Consider the following 18,873-nt stretch of genomic DNA (forward strand, 5'->3'; position numbering starts at 1 on the left):
TATCACATTAAGTTAACCTACAAAAATAAATTTTTGGTAACTAGCTTTGAATATTGAAATACAAAGAGTGGAAACACGGCGAGGTCGTAATCCGTAATAATTTTTTAACTTTTGAATGCAGAATTGAAATCCATCAGTGTCTAAATGTCACGGCGAATCGCACCGGAACTTCGTGTGTTTCTGCTACAAACATACGTCGATATTTGACATTTAATAATACACAATTAAATTACACCGGAAAAATACCTTTTAACACGGAAAATAACAGCACATTTTATTAGAGACGAAAGCTCATAAAATGAGAAACCATTTACACACTCAACAAGAAAATACAACTTTGATATGTATTTATTATGTTACATTAAAAAAAACTTCGTTTCAGAGCCACTTCGGGCGCAGCTAAGTTGCGTTCTCCGATCGGATTTGAAACGAAATTTCCGTCGAGTATTCTACATTTACCTATATTTAAAATTTCAATAACTTGCTTTTTATAATAATAATCGAACAAAATATCACAATGAACTCTTTAGAACATATTCTCCTGTATCAGTCGCATAACTAAGGAAAAATATTTCTACAAATTGTCAGAAACAAAAGAGAATATGTCTTGGGGAAAGCATGCTCGGATTGTCGCTTCAAATAAAACATCGGGTACATCGACGACAAATTATAATTCTATTTTTGGTTCTAAATATTTTATGTCTACCTCAATAAGCACAATCAGCAGCGCAGCATCTATTAAACAGTTACAGCGATATTTTTAATAAATTGTATTATCTACGAGCAATAACTTCTGTTCAAACAAGTGGCGAAAAATTGAAGATAAGCACGAATTGAGTCGGTTGATTGGACAACAATACCAGAGAACGCCCTTCAGTTTTAAAATGGGGAAATGCGGAGTTCTTAACATGATACATTTAAACGCATAAGTAGCGGACACTGAGAGTGTGTATCAGTTTGAACAAAGTTTTAACTCGTTCTGTTACCTAAGAAGAAACGTTGCGTATGCATCAAGTTTATTTTCTAACTTTCCGCAGTAAAACATTTATGACAGTAACTTTCAATATCGAGAGAATAATGAAACAGTTAGATTACAAAATGGTAGCTTGAAGTTGATTTAATTTAAAAAAAAATGTTTCTCACATCAATATTGAAATTTTAAAGTTGAATTAAATTTACATGATTGAATGACGGCGATCACGACATACTAAAGACCGAAAGCTAGAAAATATAGATGCACAGATATGTATAATTCTTTGCACGCTAGTGCCGGTATTTCTTGAAGAATGGTTGGAGTTGGCCGTTTATTTTGCAGACGTCGATCGCAAGTTGATCGACTCATTTCCGCTTAAAATGTCCATTACAATTAGTTTCTCTGTTAAATTTACAAAATTGATCAGTTTCCGAATGGGTGAATTTTGTGTGGGGGTTGGGAGAATATGTTTCGGTAATGAACGACACAAATGGGAGTAAATAAAGTAGAAGAATTTAAAAGTGACCGCTAATAAATTTCATAATTACTGTGCATTTGTTTTAGTGGCTTTAAAAAATAACGAGCGCACCTACTCGAGTTGGGGCGATAAAATAAATTTATGTGCGTAATCTGTAAACAGTTTAATTAATTTTATACTAATTAAAGTTGTAATTGGTGGAAATTACCGGAGCAGGCGGAACATATATCAAAGCGGGCAAAAATAAATAGGAATCCTTTCAGAAACTTCATTTCTATTGTGTCAGGAGATGTACGAAAATAATGGATAAATGGGAAAATATGAGAGAGAAAAGTAAAGTTGACATATCGTTTGTAACACCGAGTAAGTACTACTTAAAAATTGATTGCATCGTAAATATATCAGGTTGTTGTTTTTTTAAATACCATAGAAGATCGATGAGAAGGTTACGTGGTTAATGATTTGAATTTATTATTTATGGGAGTTTTCCGGTTTTCTTGACTCTAATAAAACTAATTAGCCTTACCGAAGTAGGAAGAATAATTGTTCCATTACAGTAGGGCTACACTGTCGGAGGCAGGTTCTGCAGCCGCAGCCGCGCAAGAACTTCTCGACGGCGTGTTCGGTCCTACACTTTGCATGGGAATAGTCTCGCTGGGATCTCCTCCTGAAAATATTGAAAAAATATTTATAAACCCACGTATGCACATCCGAAAACTAGCGGCTTTAGATGAGAAAAACCCACACAGTTAACACCAGGGACTATTTCAGTTCGTACATGAATTGTTAATGTGACATGTCTTTTTTGCTTCACATACGAGAATCCAAAATCGTATAAAACTAAACCATCATCCTCGATTGTACATTTTGGGCAAATTCGGTTGACGTTACATTTATTTCACCTCACTTCCGTAAAATAATTACTTGCGAAGGTTTCAACTTGTCAAACTGCTAACTATTTAATTTTATGCTTGTAATCCAACAAATTTATTGCCATTTGCCTCTGTTACCGTTTATACTTGGGGTCATTACTGTCTGTCCACCCCCCGGTGTGCGTTTTACAAAATTGTGTGGAGTAAGTTGTATTTTGGAGAAAATCTGTCAAAATTTCAAACGCCAGAAACGTCAAATAAATTCGTGTAAACATGAAATCAGAACTAATTTTTTTTTACTTTTACTCTCAAGCATACAAAAATTGGCAAATGTCCCTGCGGATAGAGCTCAAAGGTGCTAATTTTACTTTTTATTTAGTGGATAGTAATGAACTCGATAACATTTGCAAACAATTTAACGAGAAAAAATACTAATGGAATTAGATAATATCTAACAGTTGGGAATTTTATATTGTCCCAAGATTCGATTCTGTTTTGAAACGGGCAGCGATATTTCAATACGAACTTCAGGAAACAAGAATTAGTCACGGGGGTTTTAACTGTGGTTCGAATAATAATTCACTAATAAGTGAACTAAATCTGCGGTTGAGGTTCTGTCAGAGTACATCTGAATTCAATTACTTAATAAAGGGTAAGGCATTGTATAAATTTTATTCTATTGTACGCCCAGTCATTTTTCAAATTTCAGGTTTCGCCAAGGGAAAGTGAGAAAACAATGACGTTACATAAACGTGCAAAAATAAAATAATCCTACAATTATTCATTCACTCGAACTGCGGAGCATTTTATGACCCGGTGTATGAACAGCATTAAACTTTTAGTTTTTAATGGAAACGTATTTTTTCATCTGTAACGTTTAATTCTTCGCTTTATATATGTATTATTCTCGATAAATACAGCAATATTATTATAAATGCTTCTAGCACCGTAGGTTGCTGTGGAAATTTGTTACCTAGGCTCTCTATACTGTATTTTGAACAATTGTGTGACTAATTGGTTGCCTAAAAACAAGGGGTTTCTAGATAATGTAATTAAAAATAACCATTTACGTACACGCATAATTCGGGATAAGGAGCGTGAAATTACTTTTTTTTTTTTAATAATATTGTTATACAAGCGTATGAAAGAAATAGTTGCTGGTTCGGTACAGGGATTTGTAATAATATAAACAATCGAAAACTCGTATTTACATCATCCGTCATATTTAAGAAGCACACTTTCGTTGTTTTTGCTTGAATAACGAGAGAACAAGCAAGAGAAGTTAATGATGTTTTAAAATACTGCGGTTATTTAAATTTGCTTTTTGTTGACTTGGACTAATGTTTAACATTTATCGTTCCAAAATAGTTTAAGTGACAAATATTTTAGTGGTATTCTATTTACAATAATTTAAAAACGAAGATTTTTGTAAAGTTAATAAAATACAATTTTATTTTTAATGTTTATCATTCAATAAAAATTTGATGGTTTGTAGGATTCTTTGCAATTGATGGGATTTGTTCTAAAATCTTTACTTGCTATTAAAGAATTTTGTCATACAACAGAAAGAAGAGTGTTTGTGCTGCTGTAAAAATCATACTTAGCAGTTCCGCTACGAGGGTTGTTCATCATTTATTGTCCCTAAGAGAAACAAAAGGCTACCTACATTTAAACATAGAGGACCGAAGACTATATTTAAGTGTTGAGATAATTATATTTACGTCATTCATCATCAAAAATAATTGAAAGCACTAATCAAATTTTACACATGGTAGTTTCAATTAATGATAATTTATTGCCAAAAATTATTCTTTTGTCAGTCTACGTCTCGATGCCAGAGAAAATAAATTATGAATCGCTCTCGTAACAACATTTTGAATTATTTTTATTTTTATAAATAGTATTTTTATTAAAAAAAAGTGTTATAGAATTTTCAACATTACACCACCAGTATAAGAAATATGTGTATAAGGTGTTAAAAAAATAAAGAATATTTTCTTGAAAAGTATTAGTTCCAAATAAAATTTTTGAGGTGGTAGTTTCCCAAAAAAAAATCCTTAGTGTAAAATAATTCTTCGTATGGTTTTAATTTTGTGGAAAATACGGTATTAAGGGTAAAAGTTGGTCAAAAAGTTGAATTTGATTCCCTCGATACGAAGGTCTATTAGTTTTCCAAACGGCGTACATAATCAAGCGTCAAATTTGGTCGTTCGTGGCTAATCGAGAATTTTTTTGCTTTTGTGCGATTTCGAGTAATTCGACAAAAAAGTATTGTAGTTGAACGAAGGAACGAACGAAATATGTCGGGCGTAACAGGATGGATTTAGCAAGCTTACAGTTCGACCAACCTTTATGAGTTGAAGAAGCCGTGTAAGTAGAGGTGGGTCCGGAGTTATACTTCTTGTAAGCTGCGCTGTTCATCGTCAGTTTTCGCACGTTTTTGTCTGGGTGTAGTACTATGATGTATACTTTGGGGGAATACAAGCAGACCAAAGCCACAGTTGCATTCATTGAAGTAGCCACACACAATGTTGTGATCTGAGTCTGGAAACAACCAAATAGATTATCTTCGTGAAATAATCCACGCCACTCGCCCAAAAAACGCACACAAAAATACTGAATAAACATATCGTGCAACGGCAGATTTGAATTAATGGCTCAAACACATCATCAATTCCAGTTTAAATTAACGCCGCTTCATTGAATGTTTTGCATTATTTCTAACCCGCTAAATGTGGCCTGCCACCTTCATCCACTCGGTATAACACAACTATTTTTTTATCACAACTATTTCAACTGTTCGGTAATGACAACAATTCAATTAAATTTTAAATGATGATTATTATCATTAACACTGAACGATCAAACAAATTGAAAAATATTCCACAAAAAATATTACAATTTTGTTTTTAGTATTATTTTGTTAGAGTGCTACGCGACTTTTAGTGTTTTTTATGCCCTTACGTTTAGTGTTATTTCATCACCGTGACAATCTATCATGTTGTACATCTTACATTATTTTATTTCATTTCAGGTAGTAAAAACAAATTATAAATACATTAAAAAACAAATTTATTCTAAAGAATGTTTTGTTATTGTTTTAGATTAATATGCAAGATGATTCCCGAGTAATAATGAGCCTAACAAAATTTGCGATGCAACCAACAATACACATCCCCCATAGTTTTTTTAATTTGTATTTTTACTGATTATTCCGCATAATAATTTTGATTAAATTTGACAAATGCAATGTCGGGCATGTTGACTATGTTTTATAAAATTAAAATATTTTTTTTAAATATACATAATTGTAAAAATGACTAAATAAAGGACATTTAATTTTTTTCTCTACATACATATTTTATTAAGTAATATATTTATTTTCGTCGTTTTAAATGAAATTATGATGTTGTTTTTGAGTCATAAAGTCACGGCATAAATTGTTATTATAAGGAAAAATATTTTATGATTTTATTAGAGGAACGATGTAAACGAGATTTGTGTGTTTTTTAATATTCGAGTTGACGAGGGTGAAATATTTGAGTGTCTAAAAAATTTAGACGTATAGTACGGTTGCAGGAATACACGATATTTATTTGAAATGGAATAATAAAAATATTGAGATTTGTAAAAATATGGCATATTTGTCGTAAGAATCCTCTTATCTTTGAAAAGTTATGACATAAACGTTATATTGAATTTTATTTAATAAAGAGATGTTTTCTTCTTTTAAGGTACGCATTGCAGGTGACACATACAAAACTGAGATTCATATTTTTCGAATTTTACAAGAGTTTGTATTAAACATTTTCTTGAAATTTATTCGATTATGCGAGCTTCTTGAATAAAAAATGAAACCATTTAAATTTCTAAGCGTTATCAGATAGTTACAAGTGTTCTTGACTTCGTTTCCTTCCCAAATTTATTTCGCCCGGAAAATATCATCGCTACGCAGACTTGCTTATGTTATTTAATATTTATTTCATCCAAAATTTTACACAAAATGGAAGCAATGCCTCGACAAATATTACACCGAAAACCATAAACTTAACTGTTTAACTGGAACACACAATTTGAACGCCCTGTAAACCTCCCGAAATACATCTCCGACGTTTTTGTTTGCCGAGTTTTATTTGAAATTTTTAAATTGACGACATCCGTTATTGATCCGGCCGCCGAAAAATTTAATATGAAAAATGATACTCGATATTTCCAATGATCTTCGGAAAACTTATGCCAAGTCATGCCCAAAATTAATGCGTCAAATTAATATCGAATTTCTATAATGTTTGCCGCCCTGTGACGCCGTATTAAATTCAATAATCCTCGAAATTACGAAATTTCGTTTGCAAATAAGAAGTGTGTTTACCCAGCATCGATTGTCCTGTTAACGTCTTTTTTGTACCGCAAAATATTTAAATGTTTGTGTGTACAGGATTTATTACACCCCAATACTTTACGCAAAATCTCCTTTTCAATTTATGGCATAGATCAATTATACAGGCGGACCGACGTCTAATATCTCCATGTATTTACTCACGCATAAATACCTTTCAAATTTCTCAGACGGGCATAGGCCAATTGATCATACCAAAATAACCATGAATTATTTTTAAACCGATAGTAATCAATCACGTCACAGAAAGTTACGCATTTACAACTACTAGACGGAGATACAAAAACATTAAACTTTACAACAACTTTTATAAAACATAATCAGATATCCACGAAACTAAAATTCTCCGGCGTCTTGCTGCCTCAAATCCGTTACCAAGATGAGAAAAGCAATATCCGAAACGTTGACCAGTAAGCTGAGTTTAAATTTGTTTCAAAATTATATTGTATTGGAAATGAAGCGAATCTTTTTAAATTGTGACCCACATTAAACAAAAGTCGAAGATTCTCTTGTAAAGACCAATAATATCTTATTAGTGAAGCTTAAAGTGACTTAATCTACGAGAATTTTTATTAGACGCTGCCGAGACAAGTCTACTTTTCGTCGAAAAACCCCCAGACAGTATCGAAAAACACCATCAGAGACGTAAGAAGTAGAGTTAGTAGAGTTAACAACATTGTTAGTTATTTCTACTCCATTTTCTGTTTAATTAGTGAGTAAAGTTGGTGTGCTTGTCCCGAAGGAATAGTGCAATTACGGCTTAATTGATGCTTAAATCTTTAACCCCCGGATTCCATAAAACTTTAAAACATTTTTATTCAAGCTTAGGTTTTGTAGAACGACTATTAGATGCGTTCGTACGGTTACCGTTCAGTTATCTATTTTCTGCTGTGAAAATGTTATTTCTGTTAGCAAGCTGTTGAAAAATAATTAGAAGCAAATGGAAATTCATTTAGTTATTGTTACATTTTAATTAATCTCGTATGTGAGTGAAAATTTCCCGAGTAATTTATAATAGGGCAGTCATGAAAACTGTGGAAAATGTTATCACGTAATGTAGACAATGCGAGTTAAATTTCACAAAAACTAGACCATGAAACCGAAAATGCACAATGTTTGATTCAGTTTCAAGAGCGGACTAGTTTCTACAAAAGCCGCATGCTTAATTTGTGATCTTTGCATCCAATTCGTCATAATTAAATCTACATAAGTCACTTTTCAAATTGGAACTAGCTCAAACAATACGGGAGATGTTGCTAATTTCATTGAAAAATATCCTGGCGCCTCCACCATTTATACAAGACACCAAACAAATGTAATTTTCTCAATCGGTGTTAGACGTAAAGTTATGTGGTTTCTTGCACTCGATTCATCATAATTAAGTCGAAAAAAGACAGTTCCTAGATTTGACCTACTTCGAATCGTAAAGAAGACATCGTTATTTATATCGAGAAAAAATTCCAGAGCCTCCACTATTTTTCAGAAGATGATGGTTCTGTTTACGGATAGAAAATAATCAGAAGCAAATGGAAATTGAATTTAATTCTTATAGCATTTCAATTAAACTCATATGGGAGTGAAAACTTCCGAGTTAATTAATATGGCACTCGCGAAAGCTGTAGAAAACATCACCCAATGATGTGAACAATGCGAGTTAAATTTAACAAAAACTGAACTGGAAATGGTCATTGTTTGATTCAGTTTCCTGAGTGGTATCCGGCGACTATTTTCTACAGCAGCCACTTAATTTCGATATTATTATGTTTTGACCTCATAATATCTGAATTCCAGCTTCACACTTGGTTTAAACGTAATGACACGACTTAATAAATGGGGTGGCTTATGGCATTGTGAATTTAAATAATGATCAGTCTATTGACCCTCGATTAATCATAATCGCACAAACAGTAATTATTACTTGAAGGGAAATCTTTGATGAAATAAAGGGAAATGAAATTGGCAATTTGTACAATTTTGGGGTGTTTTTAATCACTTTAAACTCGTTGCTTCCGGATATTTCGCCGACCTAGTTTTGCTGAAGGGACTAAAAGGAGGTGCCATTGTTGTTTAACATCATTTTGTTGTATTCAATGAGAGACGAATTTCTCGAGGTTGCTAGTTTATGATTTATATAAATCAAAGGACGTCATTTGATTTTGAAGGATTTTTGTTAGGAAACATCAAAATGTAGTGTACCATTTTTCATGAAGATAACCGCAGTTCTGGCCGAATAACATATGATTAATAACATTGGCCTGCCCATTCAGGATCTTGCCATTTTAGTTATCATTCAAACAGACAAAGAGTTATTGTGTTGCTATAAACCTTCCAGAATCTATTTCAAATTAAATTATCACAATCGACAAACGGATGACTAAACTTTACTCAGATTACATCAAAAACCGCAAATAAAAAAAAATTAATAAAAAATAAAATATCAATTTACACGAATATTTAGCTCGTCGATAATAAATTATACTGTCAGTTATTAATACTCTTTTATCAAAGCCAACAAAATGAATCAATAAAGGTAATAATTACAATAATGATTTTATTCTTCATCAGGTTTATTTTAGAACAGCACATTAAACACGTTTTCGTTAATTCGGACGTATTGTAGGTGGCTGTCGATAATTAAGAATTTTTATTCAACAGTTTTATAGATCCACTGGCGTTTTTATATTTTTTTATGTCCAGTCATTGAATATACAGGGTATTTCACGAGTGATAATGAGCCCGACGGAACTGAAAATGCAACCCACAATACATTTCTAAAATTAACGTGGATATTAAAAAAAAAAAAACATAAAACATAGTTAGCTGTGCAGTTTCGTAAATTTTGACATAAACGTCATTCGCTTGGTTAAATGAAATTGTGGAAAAACGAAGAGTTTTTGGGAAAACGTTTATTGTCTGCATAAACGCGCAACGGCATTTTTATTACATTCTCCATAAATCAGGATCATGTCTGTTTTCTTATCGTTCGAATACATTTTAATCGTCGTATTTTAACTTTTTCGTAATTGTCAGTTGTGACCAATAAAATTATTGGAAGCAAAGCCATCAAGCATTCATAATTTCATTTTAAAACAATACGATATTTAAAATAGCCACGTTAACTTCGGAAATGTATCGTGGGTTGCATCTTCAATTCCGCCGGGCTGATTATTATCACTCCTCAAATACCCTGTATATAATTTTCAAGTTATTTTTCTTAATAATTAAATTAGATATAAATAATTTGGAATAAACGTTTACATGTTAGGTTTTATTAAAATTAGTCGTGTCTGTGATTATAGTTATTATTAGATATTTATTATTCAAAGAATTTACAAAGCACGTATATTCATTTCTGATTTTGACATTTCACTTTATTTTATTGCAAAAAAAATTTATTCAGAAACGAAATTCTAAAATTACAAAAATTATTTTTTTGGAAAAATAATTATTCGTAACTGCGCATAATTATGGTTTTACTTACCTCGTAAGAATTTCCTGTTCCAAAATAAATTGGAATGAAAGCGAGCCATATTATACATGTAGTGTACATCGTGAATCCTATGAACTTAGACTCGTTAAAATTCTCCGGAATTTTTCGTGTTTTCACGGCGTAAACAGTGCAGATTGTTATCAAAACCATATTGTAAAGTTGAGAAAATAAAAATGACATATCCTGGATTTTGCATTTGAGAATTACCTGTAAAAAATAAAATGCATATTTTGTATTTTTTATTTTTATTTTTTGGGTATAGCAATGAAGACATAATTTTTGAGAAGCAAATTTATCTTATTGTAAAGTTAAATCTAGTCACATGCACCAACTGAAAGTGATTTTGACGGATTTCAAGTTTTATCGATTTATTTATAAGTGAAGTTATTTCAGTATATGTATCTCTTTTCAGTTTCAGGAAATTTTTCCATAACTGAATACAATGAAAACTTTCGTCTGTTTCTGAGATCGTGATGTATTCTTTATGTTTATGAATTATGAGTTTATGATTGATGAATGCTTTTAAAAGTTTAACACTATGAAGATCTCGTAAATTACGAATTACGAATTATTGTTACCAAATCGTAAAATTATTTTCAATGTTAATACAATGTTGTATACACAAGAAAATTTTCCGAGTAAAATTAAATAAAGATTGATGGATTCACTTATCAATATTGAACCAAATACAAATCGATATGAATTAAAGGCGCTTTGGGATTAAGAGGTCAAGTTAATTGAAATGAATTTAGTTCTTACAAATTTTTCATTTTGTCAAAAATATTTCTAGGCCAGACTAAAGCGTAATTTGAATTTATCCAGTCACTTTTTATGAAGTGTACACTCATAATCGAAAAATGGATTTTGTTAGTTCACCGTCTTGTGTAGGTTGTTTTTTACGAAATCAGCACAAATTTAATAGTTGTCTATAATTTAAAAATTAACCTTTACTAAAGCAAAAAAGAGTACGCAGCATTGATATTCTCGATATTATACGTATTTTTAAATAAAATTAAATTTTCAGTTCAGTTTCAACTCTCCTCTCTGAAATATAAGTATACTGACAGCCGTATTGAATTTTTTTGTTTTTGCCTTCTATGCTTTGAAGTTTTCATGTGGTGCTACATCAAATCAAAATAATTTCAAATTATATATGATATTTCCATTTTAATTAGAACGAATAAGAAATTTCAATTGTTCACCAAAATTAATTTGTTGGAGTGTATTTTTAATAATTATAAAACATTCTACATTTTATGAAAATTTAGTGGGCAGATCGGAAAATGGTAGGATTCTTCAGCTTATCTTGATCAACCGGAATACACCTGCATATACACTCAGGTTAATCTGCAGCTGCAATCTAGCTGCTTTGGGTATTAAAAGTTTATTTATATAGGACACCCATCATGATGCAAACAAGAGGTAAACAAGCTAATTGGATGCAGCTTAATTAAAAATAAAGAAATGGATTACAGAAATGTTAATTGTTAATATACAGAATTATAGCCAGTTCGTTACGTTAAAAATAAGGCAAAAAAACATCACTTCTTTGTACGATTCATTACATTTATTTTTTTAGCTATATTTTAGGAATATATAAAAAAAATATTCAAACTCGGCTTAAAAAATCCAGAATCATTTTCGTAATTTTAAAATAAAATTTTTATCAACTGTTACTTGAGACTTTTTCCTTAGTTTATCAAATGACAAACATATTAAAATATTTAATTTTAAATTTGACCGGCGCATCCACCATTTTTGTCTCAATAATTTATACTTGTGTCTACTATAAAATTTTTCTGGGTCCATTTTAAATGACAGATTCCATAAATTGTTGTTATGTGTAAGAGGTGTTCTGTTAAAAACTTTTTAATTTTTGTCTCTGACGACGTGAATAGTAATCGAACCACTACTTCAGTTACATTCTCATTCGATTCTGCATTTTGTGAGTTTGTAAAGTAACTCGATCAGAGTTAAAATTTATTTTACTGGAACGATCAGTAGCCCTTCTTTTTTCGATCATTGGTGAAAAGAAAAATGAGCTAGTTTTTTGTGCTTGGACACATTAGCCAAAATTGAAGAACGGCGGGCGAAGATTATTAGGCAGTCGCCCACAATTCGATGAACCTAAACGATGAATGAAAAAATTTGGCACCTTACATAACAATTTTTTTGAGAAAGTGATTAATTTTATTTCAAAAATTTAATTTAATTTTTAATATAAAAATTTTAATTGACCTCAAACAAAAACAAATAAATAAACATTTAAGGTTTAAAATTTAATGCAAATGTTGAAATTGTCCCTCGCCAACCATTTGGCACTCACCGATACTTTGTACACTGCGCTCAATAATGTCAGGGTTTATTTGTTCCATTTCAGCGCGAATTCTCTAAATTATTGGTCTATTAAAATAAATCTTCTATTTTAAATAAAGCCATACAAAAAAAAAACAATTTACATTAAAAATTAAATTAAATTTTTGAAATAAAATTTATGATTTTCTCAAAAAAATTGTTATGTAAGGTACCAATTTTTTTCATCCATCATTTAGGTAGTAGGAAGGTAGAAAGTGAAGAAAAAAGTGGGAGTTGTCATTTAAAAAAATTGGTGATGACGTCACTACAAACGTTACATAATGCTATTATGAATTTTGTTCCAAACTTTATGTTCACACTGTAAATTATTGGGTCATTATAGTGATAGATATGATCCAGTACTGGTTAAATCATTATATTTGATTAATTGTAGCATACTCTAAATTGTTAATTAAAACTATTTAAAACTAATTATCCAAAAATATTGTTTTTAATAATGACACACACATTTCATTATTAAAATATTTAAATTTCTGTCACTTCGGAAAAATGAGTTGTAGAAATTTTCCATCTGACAGCTTAGTCGGAAAATGCAGTGAAAACAGGACCGCAAGCCCTCAGCACAGATGTCTCAGACAATGTGACATTACTAACACTGTGACTCAGTTACAAAGTTACAAAATGATTTATAATTATCTAGTTTGCAATTGTATCGGGTGTTCATTTAAATTTCCGGTCAAAGTTGCCGTTGAACAGTCAATTGTGAACGGACCGCTCGTGTAAAAACACAAATAACGGAAAAACTGAAGTAAATTTTAAACAGCCGATGCGTTCACAATCGACTCTTCAACGCCAACTTTGACCGGAAATTCAAATGAACACCCGATACATTACACAATAATGCCAGTCATTTAATAAACAACGACTACAATGAAAATTCTCCAATAAAACGTGTATAAACGATCTTAGATTTTTGTAATATGTTCTAATACTTTTTTTTTTTATAAAACCATTACTCTCTGAATGACTAAAATTTTTGTTCGTGTAAAAAAGGAGAATGAGTGATTTAATTTCGTTTTGGTAGCTTTTTGAAACTGGGGACCAACAAAAAACTTTTATTTTCTGCATAGTGAATTGTTTATTTTTTGAACGGTGTGAATGTGCAGTGGTGAATCGGTTACAAATTAAATGGAAACAAGTTAGTTTAGACACTATATGACCCACTAAATGTTTTATCCCTTTATTTGTTTTGGTATTTGCGCCATCCTATACGCTGAAGTTTCGTTAAAGTGGGAAGATAAACATCGCTAATTGTTAGCGTTTTACTCTTGAGAATGATGACTTTTTGGTGTGTCTTCAAAACAATAAATTTCACCGGAAGGCACCAACCGCTCAGACTATCTACACTCATCGTCAGGAATAACAAAATGCGTTTCTTAACCTAGTTTCGTGTAAAAATTGAATCTAGTTTGCATATTTAATTTAATTTCTTTGTTGTTGTCTTCCGCTGGTTTCGTCTGTCTCCAAGAAGCGATGTATCAGCACGATTATAAATTAAAATTAAACGAGAGTGCGTGTGCTAAGCGTAATTACTCTGATATCGCTGAAAATAAAATTACTTTTGGGCGTTAATTCCAGATAGCAGATTTATTCAGATATAACGATGTTTTACCTGTCATAAAAAATATGAAAATATCTGACAAAACCCGGACGAATTAATTCCAGAAAAGCCTCAGAAATTGGCTAAGGAAATGTGCTTTTATGTTCGCCGTTTAGAAAAAAGTCAACAAAAATATTTGTCACCGCAATCCAAATACAGACGATTTTATTTATCAAATTATCAATTTAATTATGTCTGCATACTTTGTATTCCAAGGGATCAAAGTTGCAATAGGGACAGTTAAATTAAATTACTTAAACTGCACCCATCCATTCAGGGGCGAAAAAATGAAACCGGCGATGTTCTAATTTTAATTAAAGCCTTCGAGCACGGGATTATAATTCTATATTTTAAGCTAAAGTCGACTTATAATGATAATAAATTGTGAATCGTGTAGAAGCTTCTTATTGGATTCTGTGAAAATTTGCAGCTTTTTTAATTATTTGGTTATTTTACACGTTTTTCGTCTTCATCTCGAGCGAGATAAATAATGTTTGGCCAATTAAACGAAATAAACTTTCAATCTGAGGAGGATTACGGCGGAAACTACCGAAATAATACGTGATTTTCGTAATGAAGTTGTTACTCTAGTGAAACAAAGTGACATTGTGTACTGACCTGATTCCTGTGGGGGTAGTGGAACCTGGTGCCGGGTGGTTCGACGATCATCCAGACGAGGGTGAGTAGAATTTGCACAGCTATAAGGGTACAGGTGATGATTACCTGTGACTTGGGACTAATATAGCTGGGTCTTTGAGCAGATTTGGAAGCAGAATCAAATATTCTAGAGATTCTATTAGTCTTTGTGAGAAGGGCTCCGTATATTATAGAAAATCCAACTCCTACCCCGAATCTTTGCGTAATGCAAGTCTCAGTCGTCGGCCTCGCCAAGAGAGCAAAAGTGTTCAAGTAGCACAAGAGTATTCCAAACAAGAGCATGTAGCTCAATTCCCGTCCAGAGGCGCGCACTAGAGGTGTATCGTTATGCTTCACGAAGAGGGCTATTATCATCAGCGTTACTAATATCCCCAAGCAGGAGAAAGCTGCAGGAACGAGCGCGTAAGGGGAATCCCATCGCATGTATTGGAGCTCCAGCGCGTAGCAGGACAATTTATCCTCGTAAGGCCAATAGCCAGGACCGCAATCTTTACATGTGAATTCGTTGAACACGTATTCGTACTCTTCGCATTTGTCGCAAATCCAACAACACGTGTCCCCCTGTAACAAAACACAACACGCACTCAACCTTCCCGCATAAACGGGACTTTTACGAACAGAAATAACAGAATAAACAAAAACTTTTTGCTTAATTACTACTTTAGGACTTTACCGCCATAGTTTCTAATCGTTTTTCCGACTGTTTTTAATTGGCGAAATAACATAAAGCTAACCGACGCACTGTGCGACGATCTGTCTCGTTTATTCCTGTTCAATTTGTATTCGAGGAAATCATCCTAAATAAAAACAGAACAATCCAATAACTTAAGAACTATTGATTTTGTTGTAGACATTCGACACACTTGAATTGCTGAAAAGGCCTTTACCTTGATCTGGGGTCCCTTCACAAATGAAAAAAACTTGCTCAACGATAGTTCGAAAATTACGTTCTATAACATTAATATTTTATTTTTCCCGTTTCTTTGTAAATTTCTCGATTCAACTATCATATTTTATTTCTTACTCTTTGTAAGTATTTGTGGGTTCTTTTATTCGCATTTCGTTCGTCAGGAAATAAATACACTAACACATCGGGTGTTCATTTAAATTTATCCTCAAAGTAGGCGTTGAAAGTACATTGTGGATACACCACGGATTGCAGATCACGGATCGGCTGTTTAAATCTAACCTCACTTTTTTCGTTGTTTGTGTTTTTACAGTGCAGAATGATGAGTGGTGCGTTTACAATCGACTCTTCAACGCCAACTTTGAAGATAAATTTAAATGAACACCGGATATTTATTAATAACCTTGCCCGGCGCATCCACCATTTTTCAATAAATATTTATATTATTATCGCAGTAGAGGTAATTAATCGATTTAAGTGTTTTGATTTAGGATTGCAAGTTCTTATCAAATGTATTTTTAAATATTTCCCGGCGCCGTCACTATTATTATAATCTGAATATTTGAAATTTCGAATTTACACCAATATAACGGGTGACTATTAAGATTTTCACTTAGGGTTGGCTATGGATCATTCTTTGTTTTCCTTTGCACCTTAGACGCTTAACAATTATTTAAATAAATTAAACATGTTTCATGTTATGCTGATGCCGCGCAAAATGTATAGGTTATGTTTCAATTGTACTGACTGACATTTGTCGTTCGTTCTTGCGTGTGTCTAAAGTAACAGAAAAAATAAAAACTCGTTCAAAGCCAACTCCAAGTGAAAATTTTAATAGTCACCCGTTACATAGTATATGTATACAGTGAGTTTTTTTTAAGACTGGCCATAGGGTTTTACATGCTAATTTTTCAACCCCCTGTTAACTTTTGTTCCGATAAAAATATTCAAACCATTTTTGGAATAAAGTTGGAAGATTTTTTAAACTATCGGATAGATTACAATTCAATATCCCAAACTGTCGAAAAAGTTGTGAAAAAAATATTTTCAGGGCGCCGAAATAATAGTACGTCGAGCGGCCGCCAGAGTAGCGTCATTGTCGGCTCAACCAGCACCTGACGATCTCCACTTTTGGACGCTTTCGGCACGCTATAAAATATTTTTTTCACAACTTTTTCGGCAGTTTGGGATATTGATTTGTAATCTATCCGATAGTTTGAAAATTTTTCCAACTTTGTTCCAAAAATGGTTTGAATATTTTCATCAGAACAAAAGTTAACAGGGGGTTGAAAAATTAGCATGTAAAACTCTATGGCCAGTCTTAAAAAAAACTCACTGTATAGTTAGGTATAGCGTGGGCTGTTTTTTAAAGACAGCCTGTATATGTAGGAACAAATATTTTTTATTTAACAAAATGTTTCTTATTTTAAATAGGTACTTTTAAATGCCATTTCAAATAATTATTTAAATTAGGATGCTCAGAAACTTTGTTTTTTCAAAGCTAAATGTAAAATTAAGATTGGAACATTTAAATTTTTTAAAAGAGATCTACTAATTTCGTTGTTTCTTGCAAAATTTAGATAACATTTTTTTGGAATAAAACAAAAGGCTTTTTTTTGTTCACTTAGATCAAAAGATAAATTAAAGAGAATCTGTTTCGTGTCGATGTACGCTATGAATACTTAAGTATGCCACATAAATTTTGTAATGTTAATACATATACTTCTTGAGCACTCAGACACATTTATTTTTCTAATAAATTATACATCACAGTCCAAAAGTTTACATTTAACTTTCCAGAAGCTTTCAACTCTGCAAGTAGGCAAACAATCTGCTTGTATTTAGTTTATTTTCTTAAATTTTGTGTTAAAGGATATAAACCTACAATAGTTAATTACATTAGACTACGGTAGGGGTATTTTACAGCGCGAAAACTAGGCTTCAGACACGAGGCGAAGCCGAGTGCTGTAAATACCTGTCGGCTGACCAAATGTTTCATTTTGCACTTTTGCAGATTTTTATGATATAATAATTAACATACAGAGCTGTTAACCCGATAGGTTGTATTATCCCTATTATGATTATGATTATTAGTGAATAAAAATTAAAAAAAGCACTTATCGGAAAAATAATACATGTACGTATACTCGTAATAGTACATATTTTAAAAAACGAGTTTCATAACGAAGTGTTTATTTCATGAGTCCAAGTTTATAAAACGAGTCGCGGAGCGCGAGTTTTATAAAGGACGATTGGAATAAACACCTTATGAATCGGGTTTTTTATACTATTTTTTCTCTTTGCACATTTTGAGGCGTTTTTAATTCAAAAGTAAGAATTTTAAAATTCTGGGAAATTTTATAATGGTTGCCAAAAAACAATTGAAACACGGGATATTCACGCGTATTGGGTGACGCTGCCAAAATCTTCTAGTCTAGACTTGAGAGAATTCTGGCAGTACCAACATGATAATCGTAAATTGTACTACCGCTATTATAGAACCACTTTCAGCTGTTATGATACCGTTTTTGGTATCGTAACAGATCTGTTATGAATGCAAAATAGAAAAATGTGTTTTTTTTTACACAAAATTATAGTAACGTATGAACACTTTAATTTTAAAGTAACTGTAAAAAGAGTAAATTAACCATGCATACTACCGCACTCCCCCAGAAATTTACAACATCCGTCGGTAAATCCCAGCTACCTTAACCTAAAGGGTGTGTTTACAGTGTTTTAGGGAAGCCGAAAATGTGTTAAATAACGTTTGAATGGTACTGTGAGATCATTTAAATTTATAATTAAAGTAGGCGTTTTTTTTTTCTACGATTGCGGATCCTGCAAATTGAGTCTGCTGTGTAAATTAGAGGTTATGTAAACGTTTTGACGTTTAGGGTTCTCACGTTCATTGGTTTTAATTTAAAAGAAATGAAGCACTAGAAAATAATACAGTTATATTGACAATCATAGAAAATGTTCAAAGTGTTCTCCCCCCGCTTGGATACAACTGTTAACTCGCCGTTGATATTTTGTATTGAATTTTGAAGCGTCACTTTCATAATTCAAATCAAATTGTCAACAGTTTTGCCAATCTAATTTAAAAGTCATAGCCTACTTTAATTAT

The 18,873-nt window shown here is 32.0% G+C and overlaps 1 protein-coding gene and 1 long non-coding RNA gene across 8 annotated transcripts in view; one reads left to right on the top strand and one right to left on the bottom strand.

Moving 5' to 3' along the window:
• Positions 1 to 247: 247 nt before the first annotated feature.
• The window catches only part of mGluR (metabotropic Glutamate Receptor), a 99,235-nt gene continuing 80,609 nt past the window's right edge, over positions 248 to 18,873 (bottom strand). For 5 of the 7 annotated variants that reach the window (XM_069060179.1, XM_069060177.1, XM_069060182.1 and 2 more), the window contains exons 9-13: positions 14,804 to 15,403; positions 10,201 to 10,416; positions 4,672 to 4,867; positions 1,978 to 2,118; positions 248 to 1,375 (exon numbers count right to left, since the gene is read on the bottom strand). In XM_069060179.1, coding sequence (XP_068916280.1) covers positions 2,003 to 2,118; positions 4,672 to 4,867; positions 10,201 to 10,416; positions 14,804 to 15,403 — 1,128 coding nt within the window. In that variant the 3' untranslated portion in view covers positions 248 to 1,375; positions 1,978 to 2,002. The remainder of the gene's footprint in view (positions 1,376 to 1,977; positions 2,119 to 4,671; positions 4,868 to 10,200; positions 10,417 to 14,803; positions 15,404 to 18,873) is intronic. The other 2 variants (XM_069060183.1, XM_069060184.1) reach the window with 2 other exon arrangements.
• LOC138139737 (uncharacterized) lies at positions 1,660 to 3,813 on the top strand. Its single transcript, XR_011162363.1, has 3 exons — positions 1,660 to 1,814; positions 2,009 to 2,975; positions 3,033 to 3,813. It is a non-coding gene; the product is annotated as an uncharacterized lncRNA (long non-coding RNA).

This window comes from Tenebrio molitor, chromosome X, assembly GCF_963966145.1.
Source record: "Tenebrio molitor chromosome X, icTenMoli1.1, whole genome shotgun sequence".
Lineage (NCBI taxonomy): Eukaryota > Metazoa > Arthropoda > Insecta > Coleoptera > Tenebrionidae > Tenebrio > Tenebrio molitor.